This window comes from Hakea prostrata, chromosome 9, assembly GCF_041222555.1.
Source record: "Hakea prostrata isolate BN-2017 chromosome 9, UWA_Hpros_2, whole genome shotgun sequence".
NCBI classification, from domain to species: domain Eukaryota; kingdom Viridiplantae; phylum Streptophyta; class Magnoliopsida; order Proteales; family Proteaceae; genus Hakea; species Hakea prostrata.
Window position 1 is genome coordinate 55,809,378 of NC_142608.1, and position 17,509 is coordinate 55,826,886.

General features: G+C 36.7%; 1 protein-coding gene across 1 annotated transcript; it reads left to right on the plus strand.

Moving 5' to 3' along the window:
* Positions 1-1,491: 1,491 nt before the first annotated feature.
* On the plus strand, positions 1,492-16,530 carry LOC149005626 (ABC transporter C family member 3-like). Its single transcript, XM_089167765.1, is given in 13 exon segments — positions 1,492-2,671; positions 2,674-3,053; positions 3,055-3,096; positions 3,098-3,871; positions 4,164-4,250; positions 4,335-4,991; positions 5,088-5,252; positions 14,239-14,533; positions 14,638-14,846; positions 15,096-15,401; positions 15,763-15,826; positions 16,050-16,289; positions 16,430-16,530. Coding segments are annotated over 13 exon segments (4,500 nt in total).
* Positions 16,531-17,509: the final 979 nt, after the last annotated feature.

Below are 17,509 nucleotides of genomic sequence, written 5' to 3' on the forward strand. Positions count from 1 at the left end.
AGTAACATGTGAAAAATCCTACTTGAAGATAAAATGACCAAAGTTCCCGTGTACCAAAAACATGTCTAGAATAGCAATGTAGAAGTCAAAATGATTTGAGACCCAAAACGAGTCATTTCAAAGGTCTCAAAGTTCTAAACAAGACCCATGTCTATATAACAATGGCCAGTAAAAACGGCCACTTGGACGCCAAATGAGCCCTGGAATATTTTCCATGGTGAAAGTTGGTGTTCACCAGATAATTAGGAGACCAAAGACATTTTCAAAAATTGGGTGGTTGGGTTTGGAGTGCTAAAAATTAAGTTAAACCTGAGAAAGTTGTCTTTTATCCTCCTAAGAAACTGCCTGTCTGATTTAGTAAACAGAACAACCTCACAAAATTTCAACCAAATGTCATCTTGGTAAGAAAGTAATTTCTAAATTCAATCTCTGTGTTTTTTAATTTTGGGCAAACATACTGTGATAATTGTCCATGAATAGTCGTTTTTATCGGTTTTCTAATTATTTTGTAATTTTTATTTAGGCTGTTATGCATCTTCCTGGTGCAAAATTTCACACGTGGGATTAGGCGGGGCCACAGAATGTCTAATATGCCACAAACAGCAAGTTCAGCCAACGCCAAACATCCAGCTCCACCTGAATAATATTTGCTGGTCCTGCTCACGGACAATTCATCTGAACTGTTGTTTGAGACGTACAAGGGATTTCTCGTTCTTTTTTTTTTCATTGAAGAAGCGCAAGAAGAAGTTAAGTAGGTAAACCCCGTCTCTCTCTCTCTCTCTCGATCTCTTAGACTTTATTGTATGACTTAATCTAGTAATATATTGATCTAAAGAAAATATAAGGTTAACTGTGATCAGTTGCAGTGAAAGGATACTGGGATTCCTTACATCCAATGATTTTCACGTTTCATACCAAGAGACTACTTCATATCAATACTTGACAATTCAATTCGTAGCTTACATAGATTTATAATGTTGTTCCTATGGTTACATATCTGGAAGTTCGTGTATCGATTCAATATTTTACACGTTCATTTTTTCTTGACAAAAACTACTTCAATATATCATTTGGTATTCTTATACGAAGTCCTTTGCATTTCCTTTAATATTTATCCAATTCATCAATTCTGAACTATTTGTTCTTTATTATTTCATCTCTTGTCACTGAGTTTTATTATCTCTGTTGGTGCTCTTAATCGCAAATTGTCTAAGTTACTTCCATCCTTTTTTTTCTTCTTTTTTTTTTCCCTTCTGTTTTTTCTTTGAAATTTTACTGATTCACTTATGATTTATATACCTAAATATTTTCTTTCTTTTTGTTCATATATAGGTTCAATTACCCGAAGGTTATATTTGTTTCTAAATGCTAGAGTTTCAACTATATTTCTGCATTGGGCTTACATCGATTCGAAATGTGGTAAAACTGAAAAACTACTTTTATTGAAGCTGCATGAACTGCGCCACTAAATAAAGAGAAAATTCTGCAAAAATGGGTCCTTTTGAAGAATCAAAGAATGATGTGAATATCCAAATATTCTTCCTGCATCCTTCTGAAACCATTTTCATGTCCGGGTTTTCTGCTTCTTCCCACCTAGTTATGTTAATAGTTTTATCCATTTCTTGGGCTTGCAAGATACAAACAATTCCTCCAAATTCAAAACCACCATTGAAAGATAAAAACTTATACTATTTGCTAGCCCTTATATGTTGCATGGGTCTGTCCATCTGTCATATTCTCCTATTCATGTTAAACCAAGTTTCTGGATATAGACATGGTTGGTCTAATCTAAAGCTTGTTACCCAAGTGGATTTTGCATTCAGAGCAATCACTTGGTTTGTGATCTTTGTTTACTTGCGCAGCCAATTCTCCCATTCAAGTAAACTCAAGTTCTCTAGGTTGCTAAGGATTTGGTGCACATTCTACTTTCTAATATCTAGTTTCTATCTTGTTATACATCTTCGTCTGCATTGGAAACGCTCACCCTTTCCATTCTTATCATGTGTCTCCGATGTTACATCAATTGTTGCTAGTCTACTGCTTTGTTATGTTGGGTTGTTTGGAAAGGGACAAGAAGGTAGAGATTTCCATTTTTCGGAGCCTCTTTTGAAGAATAGTTCCAAACGAGATAATAGTGATGATGGACAAGAATCAGCCGTTGGCAAAGAGGGTCTAACTCCTTATGCAAATGCCAATTTTCTTAGTATTTTTACCTTCTCTTGGATTAGACCTTTGGTTGCACTTGGATATAATAAAAAGACCCTGGACCTTGAAGATATTCCTCAGCTTGCTAATTGCCATTGTGCAAATGTGGTCTTCACTTGTTTTAGAAATAAACTTGAATCTGATAGTAATAGAAGTGGTAACGGTGATCATGTAAGCGCAGTCAAGTTGGTGAAGGCCTTGATTTTCTCAACTAGGAAAGAAATTCTATGGACAGCTCTACTATCAATGGTTTGTGCATTGGCTTCTTATGTCGGACCATATCTTATTAATGCCTTTGTTGAATATCTCAATTACCCTCACCAACAAAAAAACAAAGGCTATGTGTTAGTATTTATTTTCTTCATTTCGAAACTCATAAAGTGCCTCGCAGAAAGACATTTGTTCTTTCTATTGCGAAATATGGCAATTAAGGTCCGTGCTGCTTTGTTCTCAGTAGTTTATAAAAGTGCCTCAATTTTTCAAGCCAATCAAAACAAGGTCATAACAGTGGGGAGAACATTAACTTAATGAGTGTTGATGCTGAAAGAATTGGCACTTTTAGCTGGTACTTGCATAATATATGGAGGGTTCCTCTTGAGATTGTTCTAGCATTGTTGATCTTGTACAAAACTCTTGGACTTGCTTCAATTGTAGCATTTGTTGCCACAATTATTTTGATGCTAGCACATATTCCACTCGGAAAACTACAAGAAAAATTTCAAGAGCAATTGATGGATTCAAAAGATCAAAGGATGAAGGTAACATCTGAGGCTCTAAGGAATATAAGGGTTCTCAAGCTCCAAGGTTGGGATATGAAGTTCTTGGCTAAGATAATTGAGTTAAGAGACCATTGAGACAAGTTGGTTAAGAAAGTTACTCTATACATCAGCTACTAACTTTTTTCATTTATAATTCTGCTCCCACATTTGTTTCTATGGCTACTTTTGGGTTTTGTATGCTAATGGAAATTCCATTGGGGTCGGGAGACATTCTATCTGCACTTGCAACATTTGAGATATTACAATTGCCCATTTATAATCTCCCAAGTACGATCTCCATGGTTGTTCAAACTAAAGTTTCCTTAGATAGGATAGTCTCATACCTCAATCTTGATGATCTTCATCCCAATAGAATACATTATATTCCAAGAGATGATGCCAAGATTGCAATTGAGATAGTTGACGGAAATTTCTCTTGGGACCATCATTCATGTAGTCTCACATTAAAAGATATTAATATTCAAGTGCACCATGGTATGAGAGTGGCTGTTTGTGGTTCCATTGGGTCAGGAAAATCAAGTTTACTTTCATGTATTTTGGGAGAAGTTCCAAAGATATCAGGGACTATTAAGGTGAATGGAACAACAGCCTATGTTGCTCAATCAGCTTGGATACAAAGTGGCAAGATAGTAGACAACATACTATTTGGTAATGAAATGGACAAGGAAAGGTATAATATGATTCTTCAAGCGTGCTCACTACACAAGGACCTAAAATTATATACCTTCGGAGATCAAACCATTGTAGGAGAGAGGGGACTTAATATGAGTGGTGGACAAAAGCAAAGAGTTCAGATTGCTCGCGCTTTGTATCATGATGCAGACATTTATTTATTTGATGATCCTTTCAGTGCTGTGGATGTGCAAACAGGAACTCATCTATTTAAGGTACTTACACTTTGACCTCTACTTCCAAAATCTTTTCCTTGATGAAATTGTATTATTATACATAATTGTTTACATCTTCATTTGGTCAGCCAAAAAATAAATTTGGTCTAAGAAGCTTATAATATAGTTGTCTATGCAAATGAGGCATCAAAAATGAATTTTGTCAATGCATGCTTTGGCATGGAACCTAGGTTTAATGTTGTTTCTTGATATTATATTGACAGGTATAGCAATTTAAGTAATAAAAATTTCCTTTAGTGCTGAAATGCCAATATCTGGACTTATGTGACAGGAGTGTTTGCAAGGAATTTTGAGTTCGAAAACAGTAATTTATGTTACACATCAGTTGGAATTTTTACCCTCTGCTGATCTTATCCTGGTGAGAATATGTCATCATTCTTTCTTGACTTCAAGTCCATCAGTTGTCTTTGAGAATGATTATTTACATTTTCTTATTTTATAGGTTATGAAAGATGGAATGATTACTCAAGCAGGAAAATATGAAGAAATTCTTAGTTCAAGTTCTGAATTTATGGAATTAGTAGGTTCACATAAGAAAACTTTGACCGATCTTAATTCTATCAAATGCATGAATGCTTTGGGTAATTCAATTAATGATGATCAAGAGGATTGCAATACATTTCCTCATGAGAAGTTTATTGAAGAAGATGAGAAAAATGAGCCTAAAAGCTGCAAAACAGAAAATTTGATTGGCTCAGAAGGGCAACTTATTCAAGAAGAAAAGAGAGAGAAGGATGGGGTTAGTTTTTCAGTCTACTGGAAATATATTACTGCTACATATAGAGGATCTTTTGTACCATTTATATTGTTAGCAGAAATTCTTTTTAAGCTTCTCCAAATAGGCAGTAGCTATTGGATGGTATTGGCTACTCCTGTTACAAATAACTTGAGACCTCGAAATGGAGCAGGATCCACTATCATATATATTTACGCTCTTTTGATCCTTGGAAGTTCTCTTTGTGTACTTATAAGGTCCATGCTTATTGTAACTGTTGGATACAAGACAAGCACTTTGCTATTTAACCAAATGCATTCGTGCATTTTTCGTGCTTCCTTGTCATTTTTCGATTCAACTCCAAGTGGAAGGATCCTAAATCGGGTTAGTAGAAGTAATTAGTTTCTCTGATGATCCAATTTTTGTATACAAAGTTTACATTTTTAAATAAGATTTTTGAAATTTTTTTTTTTTATACAGGCATCCCTAGACCAAAGTGCGATTGATTCCATTATTCCACATCAAATAGAAGAATTCATTATTTCGATCATTGGATTCTTTGGAACAATTGCAGTAATGTCACAAGTTGCATGGAAAATGTTAGTAGTTTTTATTCCAATGACTGTGGCATGCATCTGGTATCAGGTAATTTTAATGTCACTTCATTTGTCATTGGTGAAATTTCAAATCAAGCTTAACCATATTTTCTTAGGGTTAATAAGTCATTAAAAAAATTCATTTAAAGTTTCATGTGATTAGTACAAAAAAAGAAAAGACTCCCTGTGATCAAAGAACCCTAAATTTGTTTAGTTGCATCAAAATTGATGTAGAGCTGGATTCACATATTCTAAGGTGTTGAATTGTAAGTCCAATCTTAATATCCTTCATTAACTACAGAAAATGCATACAAGAAATCCATTTTTTTTTTCAATTTACTTTTTCATGTAAATTAATGCAAAGCATTTACTTTTAGACTAAATATCAAACTAGGCAGATTTTATCTAGAAATAGGAGTTCACATAAAACAACAATCTTGCACTTTAATAAGGATGCAGACGTTGTTATAAGTATGTACATAAGTACAATTTGGGTAGCTATTAGTTTCTGGATGCTAAATTTGGTTTAGGGGAGAAAGAGAGAGTGAGAGTCGCTTGAGGGGAGAGAGAACACACCAATTTATGTGGTTTAGTTGAATGCAACCTACGTCCATGGGAGGGTCTATGATAATTTCCACTATATCTGATTGAGTTGTGTACATGCCTTTTATAAAGAATCAAAGTCCTTGTTAATTAGTCATCTAGGACTTCATGTCATGTGGAGTCCTTGTGTTACAAGTTTTGAATAGTTTGAGTTTACATGAGTATGAGAGTTTGGAGATTACATAAAATATCAATCAAGGTTTTACATGAATTGTAACCTACTTCAAACTCGACTTTAGATAGGTTAGATTCCTCGTCTGTGGAATCCTTTTTTTTGAGTGTAGCAGTAGAAGTTTGATTCACTTTGGGCTTTTGAGAAGGAACCCTAGCCGTGTAAACTTGAGGAGAGGTGGTAGCTAGGGTTGTGGTGTTTTGCTAGAAATATTCCTAATACGCCCCCTCAAACTCAAGAGAGGTGAAGTGACCTTGAGGTTGGTCAGTAGTGTACTATAATGTTGAGTAGACAAAGGCTTTGTGAAGATGTTAGCCAGTTGGTCTCTTGTGGATAAGAAGCAAACCTAAAGATCCCTTTGGGCAACCTTATCACAAACGAAGTGGAAGTTAAATTCTATGAGTTTGGTATGAGCATGAAAAACCGAGTTCACAGTGTGATACGTGGCACCAACATTGTCCCACCACAGAATTGGTGCATACACCAGAAAGACGAGGAGTTCATGTAGAAGGGATTGGAGCAAAGTGAGCTCAACAACAGCATTGCCTAGGGCTTGATATTTAGATTCTGTATTGGAACAGGCAACTGTGGGGTGTTTAGACCCCAAAAAAATTGCATAACCACCCATAGACTTCCGATCATCAGGGCAGCCAACCCAATCAACATCCAAGTAGGCTATTAATGTAATTTTGGAGGACCTATTGTTAACACTTCCATGAGAGAGAGTGCCCTTTAAGTAACAGAGAATCCTTTTTATAGTAGACTAGTGATCAAGAGTTGGATTCTAATAAACTAACAGACTTTGTTAAAGCTATGGACTTATTCCTTCGATCATGTTGCACACTTTCTAGAACTTGCTTGTCTTCTTCAAGCTCCGCTTCATGAACAAGCAAAGATCCCATAAGCTCATCAATGGTGATTTTTGACAAATTTCCCACTTTTTGAATTGCGATCTTTTTGGGTCTCCATGAGGGTGGAAGGGCTCTTAGAATTCTTCTTGTCACATCCTCATTTGCTAACTCCTTTCCAAGGCTATGCAACTTGTTAACAATGTTAGTGAATCTACTAAATAAAGAAGTAATATTCTCATCATCTAATTTTAAAGTCTTCCTATTAAAGCATATAAACATCTAAGTTCATCTTTTTGATGTGGTCAGTCCCTTCATATGTGACGACCAACTTATTAAATATTTCCTTCGCACTCTTGCAAATCCCACATCTATTGTAGACTCTTTCACTTAAAGCACATTGCAAATTTTTTTTGCTTTGTGGTTTAATTGAATTTTAACCTTGTCGGTTGAAGTCCTCTCGGCTTCGGGTTTGGGCATTTTATTGCCATGTTCATCTACTTTAAGAACTTCATTTGGTCCACATGTGATGATGTTCCAAACATCGAAATCATGTGCACAAATAAAATCTTCAAACCTATTTTTCCAATAGGCAAAACCTTCTCCATCAAAATATGGAGGTCTAGAAGTATTAAGTCCTTCGGTTGTTGAAGGAACTTGGTCAAAGGGAAGAGCCATGATCTTTAACTCTTTTAGAGATTGATTTTAATCTCAAATTGAGCTCCCGCTCTGATACCGATTGTTGGTGCAACCTAGAGGGGGGGAATCGGTTGCAACTAGTGGAATATCCCAATTTTGCGGTTTATGCATAAATAAAAGGTAAATTGAGAATTTAACTGACAATACAAACAACCACAACACATGATTTATAGTGGTTCGACTATACAAGTCTACGTCCACTCCTCTATTGGCCTCAAGAGAGTATTTCACTAATAATTCTCTTTCAATACAATGGGTAGAGATCAAATCCTTACAATAATCTTTGTTGCGGGGCAATAGTACCTTTTACAATCTTTGTTTACCAAGTAGGGCAAGATAACCCAATCAATCCTTGTTAACGGGCAAGAGCACCCAAAACCAATTCTAATCTACCTAGACTAGAATTGTAACAGTTACAAAGGAAAGATGTTACCTTACAAGAGGTGTGACACTTTACCTCTTGTGTGAATGTGATGCAATGAGAGTTGTATGCTCAATATATGAAATGCATGCACCACTGACGCCTTCAATCACCTCAAGCTTGGCTTCCACAAGCTTAGTAAACACCTTGGTATGTTTCTTCAAGGTTGGGAGAGGGTGAGAAGCAAAACACAATTGCTTGCTTGTGATTTGAGAGCTTAAGATCACTTGGGCAGTAGTTGATCAAGTGTGAGGTTCAACCCTCTCAAATGGGGTGAATTGGACTTATATAGATGGCCTTTGAGTGCCTTAGCCCGATCCCCAACGGATAGAAAACACACATAATTTTAGTCCAGTCTTCAATCTAGACGGAAGTCCATTTGACCAGATGGTCGTCTGTTTGGAAAATATCCGTTAAAAACTAGCCGTTGGAGGCTTAGTCAGAAGCATACGAGAATTCCATCTGAAGCACATATTGCACAATTAAGTTTGGGACTTGGACTTGGCTTGGTTTTTGTCTTTTTGGTCAAACCTAAGCCATATACACCTTCCTACTATGTCCTAGGTTAGTCTAGTGACATGAAATGCATATAATTGTTGTGATTACATATTCGTGTATGTGAGAGTGTCATAAGTCCTAAATTCATCTAAGTCTTGATTCTTGACTTGATCTTTGCATCTTCATGTGCATTGACCTTGATAGTCATCTTGGCTTTGGTTCTTTGTCCAAGATTGCTTGACTTGACTTGGGCTTGAGCATCTGATGAGTTTGGTCCAATGAGATGGAATCGGTCCACTTTAGTAATGAGCTGGATAACCATAGCGTAATGTAGACATTAGTAAATTGTGTTGGTTATCATCAAAACTAATGGAGGCTAAAGTGGCAATGCTAACATGGCATTTCTTAACTGCTCCTATACTCTAAACTAGGAAAATCTTTATCTAGCTAGACACGCATTAAGATACTACACTAGCCTCTAGGAAGTTTCATATGGACTCCAACGGCTCCAACCCAACTGGGCGTCATGATCGAGGTTTAGGGATACAATCTTCTCATCAACCATGGCTGGAGTTTAGGGCCACACTCTCTCACCACTACCATTGGCATGAGCAGTGGTGCCTGTCAAAGAAATACCTAGCCTAATACAAGTCGTCCACTTAATCACATCATTCTAGGCTCAGATACCTCAACCCTAGCACCATACACTCAGTTCGGTATCCTCCCCTATTTAAAGTCATCGTATCCTATGGCTCCAGCCAACTTAGGCTATGCTTCCTCTTAACCCTATTTGTCATCTACATATGATGGGAGGGGGGAAGCTCTTGTTAATGCAACCTAGAGAGGAGTGAATAAGTTGTAACTAGTAGGTTTGCCCAATTTTTGGGTTTAATTGCAAATACAAGGTAAGTGTGCAAATTTAAATATAATTAAGCAAAATAAATTGAACTTAAATAAATTTGCAAACACATAATTCACAATACAAGGATTTTATAGTGGTTCGACTTTACAAGTCTACATCCACTCCCCTCTTGGCTTCAAAAGAGATTTTCACTAGTGATTTTCTTTCAATACGGTGGGCAAAGAATCAAACCCTTACAATCTTTGTTATGGGACAAGAGTACCCTTTTACAATCTTTGTTCAAGAGCAACAACACCCTCTATAATCTTGTTCATGGGCAAGAACACCATCTACAATCTTTGTTCACAGGCAAGAGCACCTTCAACCAATTCTAGTCTACCTAGACTTAGAATTGAAAACAACCAAATACAATAGATGGAATAATATTACCTAAAAAGGGGTGTGACACTTTACCCATTGTGTGAGTGTGATGCAATGAGTTGTATGCCCAAGTAGAGATGATATGCACTACCGGTGACCTTCCAACAAAAGCCTTCAGTTACCTCAAGTTTTACTCCAATGAGATTGCTTAAACACCTTGGTATGTTCTTTAAGGGTGGAGTAAAGGTGAGAGGCAAAACAAGTGATTTCTTGTAATTTGAGAGCTTGAGAGTATTTGGGGAATAGATGATCGATTGCCAAGGTTCAAGCTCTCAAATAGGGTGAATTGGGCTTATATAGATGGTTTTTGAGTGCCTTAGTCCAACTCCCAAAGAAAAAGGGGAAAATTTTAGTCCAAAAGGCTTGTTGTCTGACTCAGACGGGTGTCGGTCTCATTTAAAATATAGCCGTTAAGAATAACCGTTGGGGCATTTTTAATTAGATGGTATTCTGTCTGAGCTTCTGTGACTAAACGGAGGTTTGTCTAAAGCCCAAAAGCATAGTCAAGGGACTTTAAGGAACTTTAAGGGTTTACAAGGTCTTCTAACCAACCCTATATCTTCATACACTCTCCCAACATGTCATACATCAATATAATGACATGATACACATGGTATTGATGCAAATGAGTACAATAACATTTGTATGTGCAAGGATGTGTCCTAGGCCCTTATTTGCTAGGTCTTTCTGTTTGAGCTTAAATTGATATTCTTGAATCTTCTTATATTCTATTCTTCATGCTCACGTTGACTTAGACGTCATGTCCATCTTAGCTCGGTCTTGGCCTTGACTTGGGTATCCGGTGTTAAGTTAGATTTGGTCCACTTGCTCTTATATTGAATTAGCTATACACAACTCAATATAGCCATTACTAATTCGTGTTTGTTATCATCAAAACTAATGGAGGCTGATATGGAAATGTTAACATGGTATTCCTCAATAGCTCTCATGTCCTCTCACAGGTTGGTTGCCGGTCTTGAGTGCCCATGAGCCCAAGCCTACCATATGCAACCTACCAATGAATGGCCCCCATAATGTGGTTGTGTCCTCTCACAGAGTGGTTACCGGTCTTGAGCGCTGACCACCCCACATTACTGCCACGGGTGACTTGGCATCGATACCCTCGCCGATTGGGTAATGACATGATGGGTTACCTAACCACTTCCCAAATCTGTCAATGTTCGAAGTAGATCTTCTTCCGAATTCAACCAAACTCCAGATTCGTCATCTTCACCATCCACTTCCATTGGTTCAAGTCCTAAACCGACGATCTCTATTTGGATGAACCATAGCTGTCTTCTACTCCCGTTGGGGTTCTTGGACCTACAATAGGGATTTTCAGGTTAGGATCATGGGGGATTCCACAATATATATGGTGAAAAAGGAATTATTGCCTACCGACAGAGAGGTGATCTAGACTCATTATTCAGTGCCCCCCCAATATTCAATCGTGGCGGCAAGGCAGTCGATGCTCAATCCCATAAGCAGTAAGAAAAAGTAGAAATAATTCTATATTCACTACCCTAGTCAATATAGTCTCTTAATTTGTCAGGAAAATAGATTTTTAACAAGCAACTTAAATCTTTGAAAAATTCCCATGACTTTAGAGTTTAAGTGCATTGGATATGTGCAAAAATATTTACTAAAGTCATCCACAAGAATTATATAGTATCAAAAATCATCAACAGAAGTCACTGGGGAGTCTCCCACACATTTGAAAAATATGAAATCATAAATTATGTATAAAGAAAATAAGGGAGTTTATGAATCTTCCCTTTCTGGCATGCATCACAAATAAATTTAAATTTCTCTGAAGCAATTGGAAAATCAAACTTAGAAACTAGGCTACAAAGTATTTTAAAAGCTAGATGGTCCATTCTAGAATGCCATAGGAGACTAAAGTATGTTCACCAAGGAGGGCCTATGGAGAAAAATTGCCCAAGTGTAACTAGTGGAGTCCATTCTTAACATTTTCTTGGAGAAGACAGTTCCCTTTTGGTCAATCCTTCATATAAAACATATTAGGGTGAAACTCAAAAATGGCATTGTTATCATGTGTGAATTGAGATACCAATAACAAATTCTTTTGAATATTAGGCACATTAAGCACTTCATTAAGATGAACTATAGAAAAGTGTGTGTGAATAGAAATATTACCAGTGTGTGTGATTGGCAAGCCTATACCATTACCAACTTGAACTTGATCCAATGCAAAGTAGGGTTGAACTACGTGAAATTCTCGAGGGCATTGAGATGTGATTTGTAGCCCTAGAGTCAGGATACCAATATTCATCTGTAATAGATCCACCAAAAACTTCAGAGATATTCACGGAGGAGGAGCATTGGCTGTTCCTTGAAAGGCATGTTTATAATGGTGAGAGCAATGACGAGCTTTATGTCCAGGACGATCACAAATCTAACATATAACGGGAAACTATTGTTTTTATCCACAATTACAAGGAGAAGGTAGTGTAGCAGGGATGGGAGGACAATTGCCATTGGGCCTGCCACGATATGGTCTTCTTTTTGTTGTTGTTTGGGTGACCTCTAAAGGGAGGACAGGAAGAACGAGCATTGCCAGCATTACCAGTCTGAGTTAGGTTTTCCCATAAGTGGAGGTGAGTCATAGGAAAAATTCATCTTTAAGACAAACTTCTTGGGTGGTAACATCCCTCTTAATTCAGCATAAGTGAGAGATAATCAACAGGTTATATTCAGGACCCAAAATGTTTAGAACATGCAAACAAAGATCATCATTTGAAATGGCCTTACTAGTTGCTACAAGTTGATCATTGCTATTGTTGCCTCATTGCATCTGCTATAGTTGGAGACAAAGTTGCGTAATTTTAGCAGAAGAGGGGGTAGCATAAGCCTTTTCAGGTTGCTGCCATACTTAATTGGTAATGGTACACCCAATGACCTGAGCATGTATGGATTCAGATACCAAAACAATATGGCAGCACATGAGAAGCTGGTCTTGACGAATCCACTTGTTATAGTCAGGATTTGGCTTGCACACAGGGATTGAATCTTCATCAATAGTGATAGTGGTGGGTGAGGATGTTGAGGAGCCATTCACATCCAATAACTCATAAGTTTCAAGAGTGGAACAAGTTGGAACCTCCATACTAGATAGTTGCTCTCCTTGAGCTTGATGACAAGAAGATTGTTGAGGAGGGAAGTGAAGAAGGGGGTTGAGAGAAAGCCTGCTGCTCTAATGCTATGTTATTTTTGGTTTAGGGGAGATGGAGAGAGAGAATACACCAATTTATGTGGTTCGGTTGAATGCAACCTATGTCCACAGCAGAATCTAAGATAATTTCCACTATTCCTCAATGAGTTGTGTATATGCCTTTAATTAAAAATCAAAGTCCTTGTTCATCATCCATCTAGGACTCTGATTTCATGTGGAGTCCCTATGTTGTAGAGTTTGGGTTTACATGAGAATAAAGTTTAAAGATTACATAAAATAATCAACCAAGGTTCTACAGGAATTGTAACCTGCTTCAAACTCGACTCTAGATAGGATAGAGTCCTGGTGAGTTGAGTGTAGCAGTAGGAGTTTAAATCACTTTAGGCTTTGGAGAAGGAACTTAGTCGCATAAGCCTCAGGAGAGGTGGTGGCTAGAGTTTGTGGTCTTTTGCTAGAAATATCCCTAACACTTGATTGCTCTATCAGTTCCAATCCATACCAAAAATAATTTAATAATTGTTAAAAATTAACAATTAATAAGGAGATGGTTTTTAAACTAGCTAGTAGTCAACAATACCAAGTGATATCTGAGTTCCTATTCAATCATTTGACACAGTTAAAATTTCTGCACTGTTGGACACCAAAGTCTAATAAAACTAAGTCTGAAATTCGATAAAAAAAAAAAAATTTTAACTGGAGTACTAATTTTCTAATACAATAATGATTATAACAAGGAAACTTTTATCTAAGAATTTTGGGATAGAAACATAGGTTACCGACTCACCATGAACGTAAGTATGTTGTATTTTCAACCAACATTTAGTAAAAGAGAGAAATAATAACCATTGGAAAGAGATTGCAAACCTGATAGTGGATTTCTATCGAGGTCAACAAATGTCTTCACTAGTGGAAGTCCGGTCGCCAATGGTATCATGGAAATGGAAAGGAATAGGGCAACGCAACCATGATACAGACTTCTATAACTTAGTTAATGTAGGAAGCTATACAAGAAAGAATGTTGCTGCAGAGTATACGTGAATGCTCTTTTTTCCTTTCTTTAATGCCATTGACCTTCTAGTAGAAAGAAAGTTCAATTAAAGAAAAAAATATATTTACCTTTCCTTTTTCTAAGACAGTTGAATTGAAAAAGATAGCATGAAATTTCTTGTCTTGACCCATGATGATCTCAACCACCTAAACGTAAGTTTTAATGTGTATTTCATAAGCAAATCGTATATATTTACATTATTTTTCTACTGTGTATACAATCAGTGCACAAATGTTCGTACATTGTACTCACAGTAATTGTTGTTATGTAGCAATACTACAAGTTTGCAGCACGAGAAATGTCACGATTATTTGGAGTTTGCCGAGCTCCAATTATACAACATTTTTCGGAATCTTGTTTAGGTTCAACTACAATCAGGTGTTTCAATCAAGAAGAGAGGTTTATAGACACAACCCTCAAGCTAGTGGATGGATATAGTAGGACAAGATTTCATTACTCTGGTGCAATGGAGTGGTTATGCTTCCGGATGGATTTATTGGCATCTATCACATATGCTTTTTTTTTCATTTTCTTGATCACAATGCCAAAGGGAGTACTCAGTCCTGGTAAAATTCGAACTCAAGATTTTATGAAATCATCTTTATGGAAGCCAAAACAAGATTCTCTCTGAAATAATGATTTTAATTTGTTCTTTCCATTTGTGTTGAAGGTGTTATGGGTTTAGCAGTCACATATGGGCTTGGGTTCAGTTTGCATGGGGTTGTATGGGATCTTAATCAACTTGAGAATAAAATCATATCAGTTGAGAGAGTACTGCAATACAGCATCATCCCTAGTGAACTCTCTCTATTGGGAGAAGAGATAAAGCTGGATCATGAATGGCCATCACGAGGGGAAGTAAATATTGTTGATCTACAGGTGTTTCTTAATCTAGATTCCTAAATTCAGTCTCCTCGCCCTTACTCTCTCTCTTTAATGGATTTCAACTCGTTACTTTCTTTTTCTTTACTTTTTATTTATTTAAATATTTACTCTGGTTGTTGTATGGATTTCCTCCGTAATCTCATGATGTGGAATAGTAATTCTGAAAGCTAACGTTGCTAAAAAGGTCTTGTTCTTATGGGATTCTACTAATCTAAGTGATTTAATTGTATTATTTGCATCCAGATCCAGTATGCTCCACACCTTCCTCTTATCTTGCGAGGTATCACATGCACTTTTCCTGGAGGCATGAAGATCGGTATTGTTGGACGAACAGGAAGTGGTAAATCAACTCTTGTACAGGCTCTATTTCGTGTATTCGAACCTAGCACTGGTCAAATTTGTATAGATGGTATTAACATCTCTAAAATCAATCTCCATGAATTGCGCACAAGATTGAGCATCATCCCACAAGATCCAACAATGTTTGAAGGGACTTTAAGATGTAATATTGATCCACTTGAACAATTCACCAATGACCAAATATGGGAGGTAAGATTTTTTCATTTGATGAAATTTTTATTTAATATATATTTCAAGGATAGAATGGACATATTATACTCTTTTTGATGATTTGTATTCACAATTATGGTATTGGTAGGTATATGCTTTCTACTAAGATCCTACTAATGGTCATGTCATATCATATCTTAAGGAAAGTTCTCAAAGTCTAATTCATTTTTAATTCTTTTTGGGAATTACAAGTGCAGTAATTTTAGAGCTGCCTTCTTGTTTCCACTTAGCATCATTCGCTACTCATTTCTGTTTCTCAACTCATCTTTATTGATCAATTCTATGCCATCTTTAGTAGTCAAGCAAGGTGGAAGATTGATATAAATTTTTTATGTTGTAGGTCTTGGATAGAATCCAACTTGGTGGTGAAGTCAGAAATAGGAAATTCAAGCTTGATTCTACAGGTTGGTTTTTTTCTCATACTTGCTGGACATTAATGTTTCTTACAAAGCTACACAACCTTTGAAATTCTAGGTGCTCAATCCAACATCTCAACCCCTAATCCCTTTTCAAATAGAAAGTAGCAGATCAAAAAATTAATGAAAATAAGATATATCCTGGTCGATATCTAACCCATTTCCATGTGGTGGTTATTTTTTTGGATGAAAAATGTGGTTGCTGATGTAGTGACTGAAAATGGAGAGAACTGGAGCATGGGTCAAAGGCAACTAGTCTGTTTAGGACGAGCACTACATAAGAAAAGCAAACTATTAGTACTTGATGAAGCTACTGCATCAGTGGATACTGCAACTGACAATTTAATTCAGCAAATAATTAGACAACACTTCTCAAGATCTACTGTCATTACAATTGCACATAGGATAACATCAGTCCTTGATACTGACATGGTTCTCCTTCTTGATAATGGTTAGTAGCTCGTAATTATAGTACCACAATCAAATGGGTTAGTACTATGTAATCAGATGGGTCAATTGAGCTTAGTAAGCTTTCTCATCCTTTTCTAGGCTCTTTTCTAACAAGTTGATGTGTTTTCTTGTCTTAAGCAGGCCGTATACTAGAATATGATTCCCCAAGAAAACTGCTAGGGATCAAATCTTCATCATTTGCAAAGCTTGTTAACGACTATACTCGAAGATGTAGCTCCTAGACTTTACATGCTAAATACTAACTTTGATATTAGATGTAAGCAAGCTTTCTCAATTTACAAGTATATTTGTATTCTGATAAAAGTAAAAATAAATAAGCCAAGTTTTTTTGGTGAATAATAGATAAGCCAGCTGAACCCGTATTGATGCTGCCCGTGGTTTTCATTATTCATGCATGTATGTTTTTCTTGGAAAAGTTTTAGTAGTTCAGTGGAATACTTAGGCTGTTGCGATTATCTATTATGTGGTGCATTAGACAAAGCAAATCTAATGCAACGATAAGGAGGATCTTCTGCTGCTAGCCGCTAATCTAGCAAATTAATCAGTGATGGGTTCTGCTAGCTTTGAGCTGTAACCTTCCACATAATAGAATCCACGAATTGTGTGGCGGAGTGGGAAGAATTGCTCGTCTTTGTCTCTGGACAGAAATTCAGAATTTCTAGAAAAACAAAGATCCGAACAAGATGGTCCTCAAGAGGGTTGTTAAAACACAAAAGGTGTTTGAAAAATAATAGTTGAAGAGAGAAAGAGAGAAGAAAGAGATGGAGAGACGTTGAAGAGAGAGAGAGAGAGAGAGAGAGAGAGAGAGAAAGAGAGACACGTTAAGGAGACAGAGAGACAGAGAGACAGAGATCGTGTGTGAGAGAGCACAATAATTTGATTTACATTAATTTTATAATGATTTATGATGCGTCTAAAACTTGCTCAGCCCTTAGATCACTGATGAATGACCTGCAAAACAATCATCAGACATGGCCTGACTGTGGGGGTCGAGAGTCCACCTCCGAAGGCTAAGTCATTTGATGAACTGATCATAAAAGCCTCTACTAGAGTACAGAGCAAAAGTATGAATACGAATATTGGGAATACCATTCAGATACCTTTCTTGTACGTAGGTCATGTCTTATATAGTGTTTACCTTCTAATCTCCTTCGTTGCATTTATTTGAGCTTCTTCGGGTGACCGTTTGATCTTAACGAT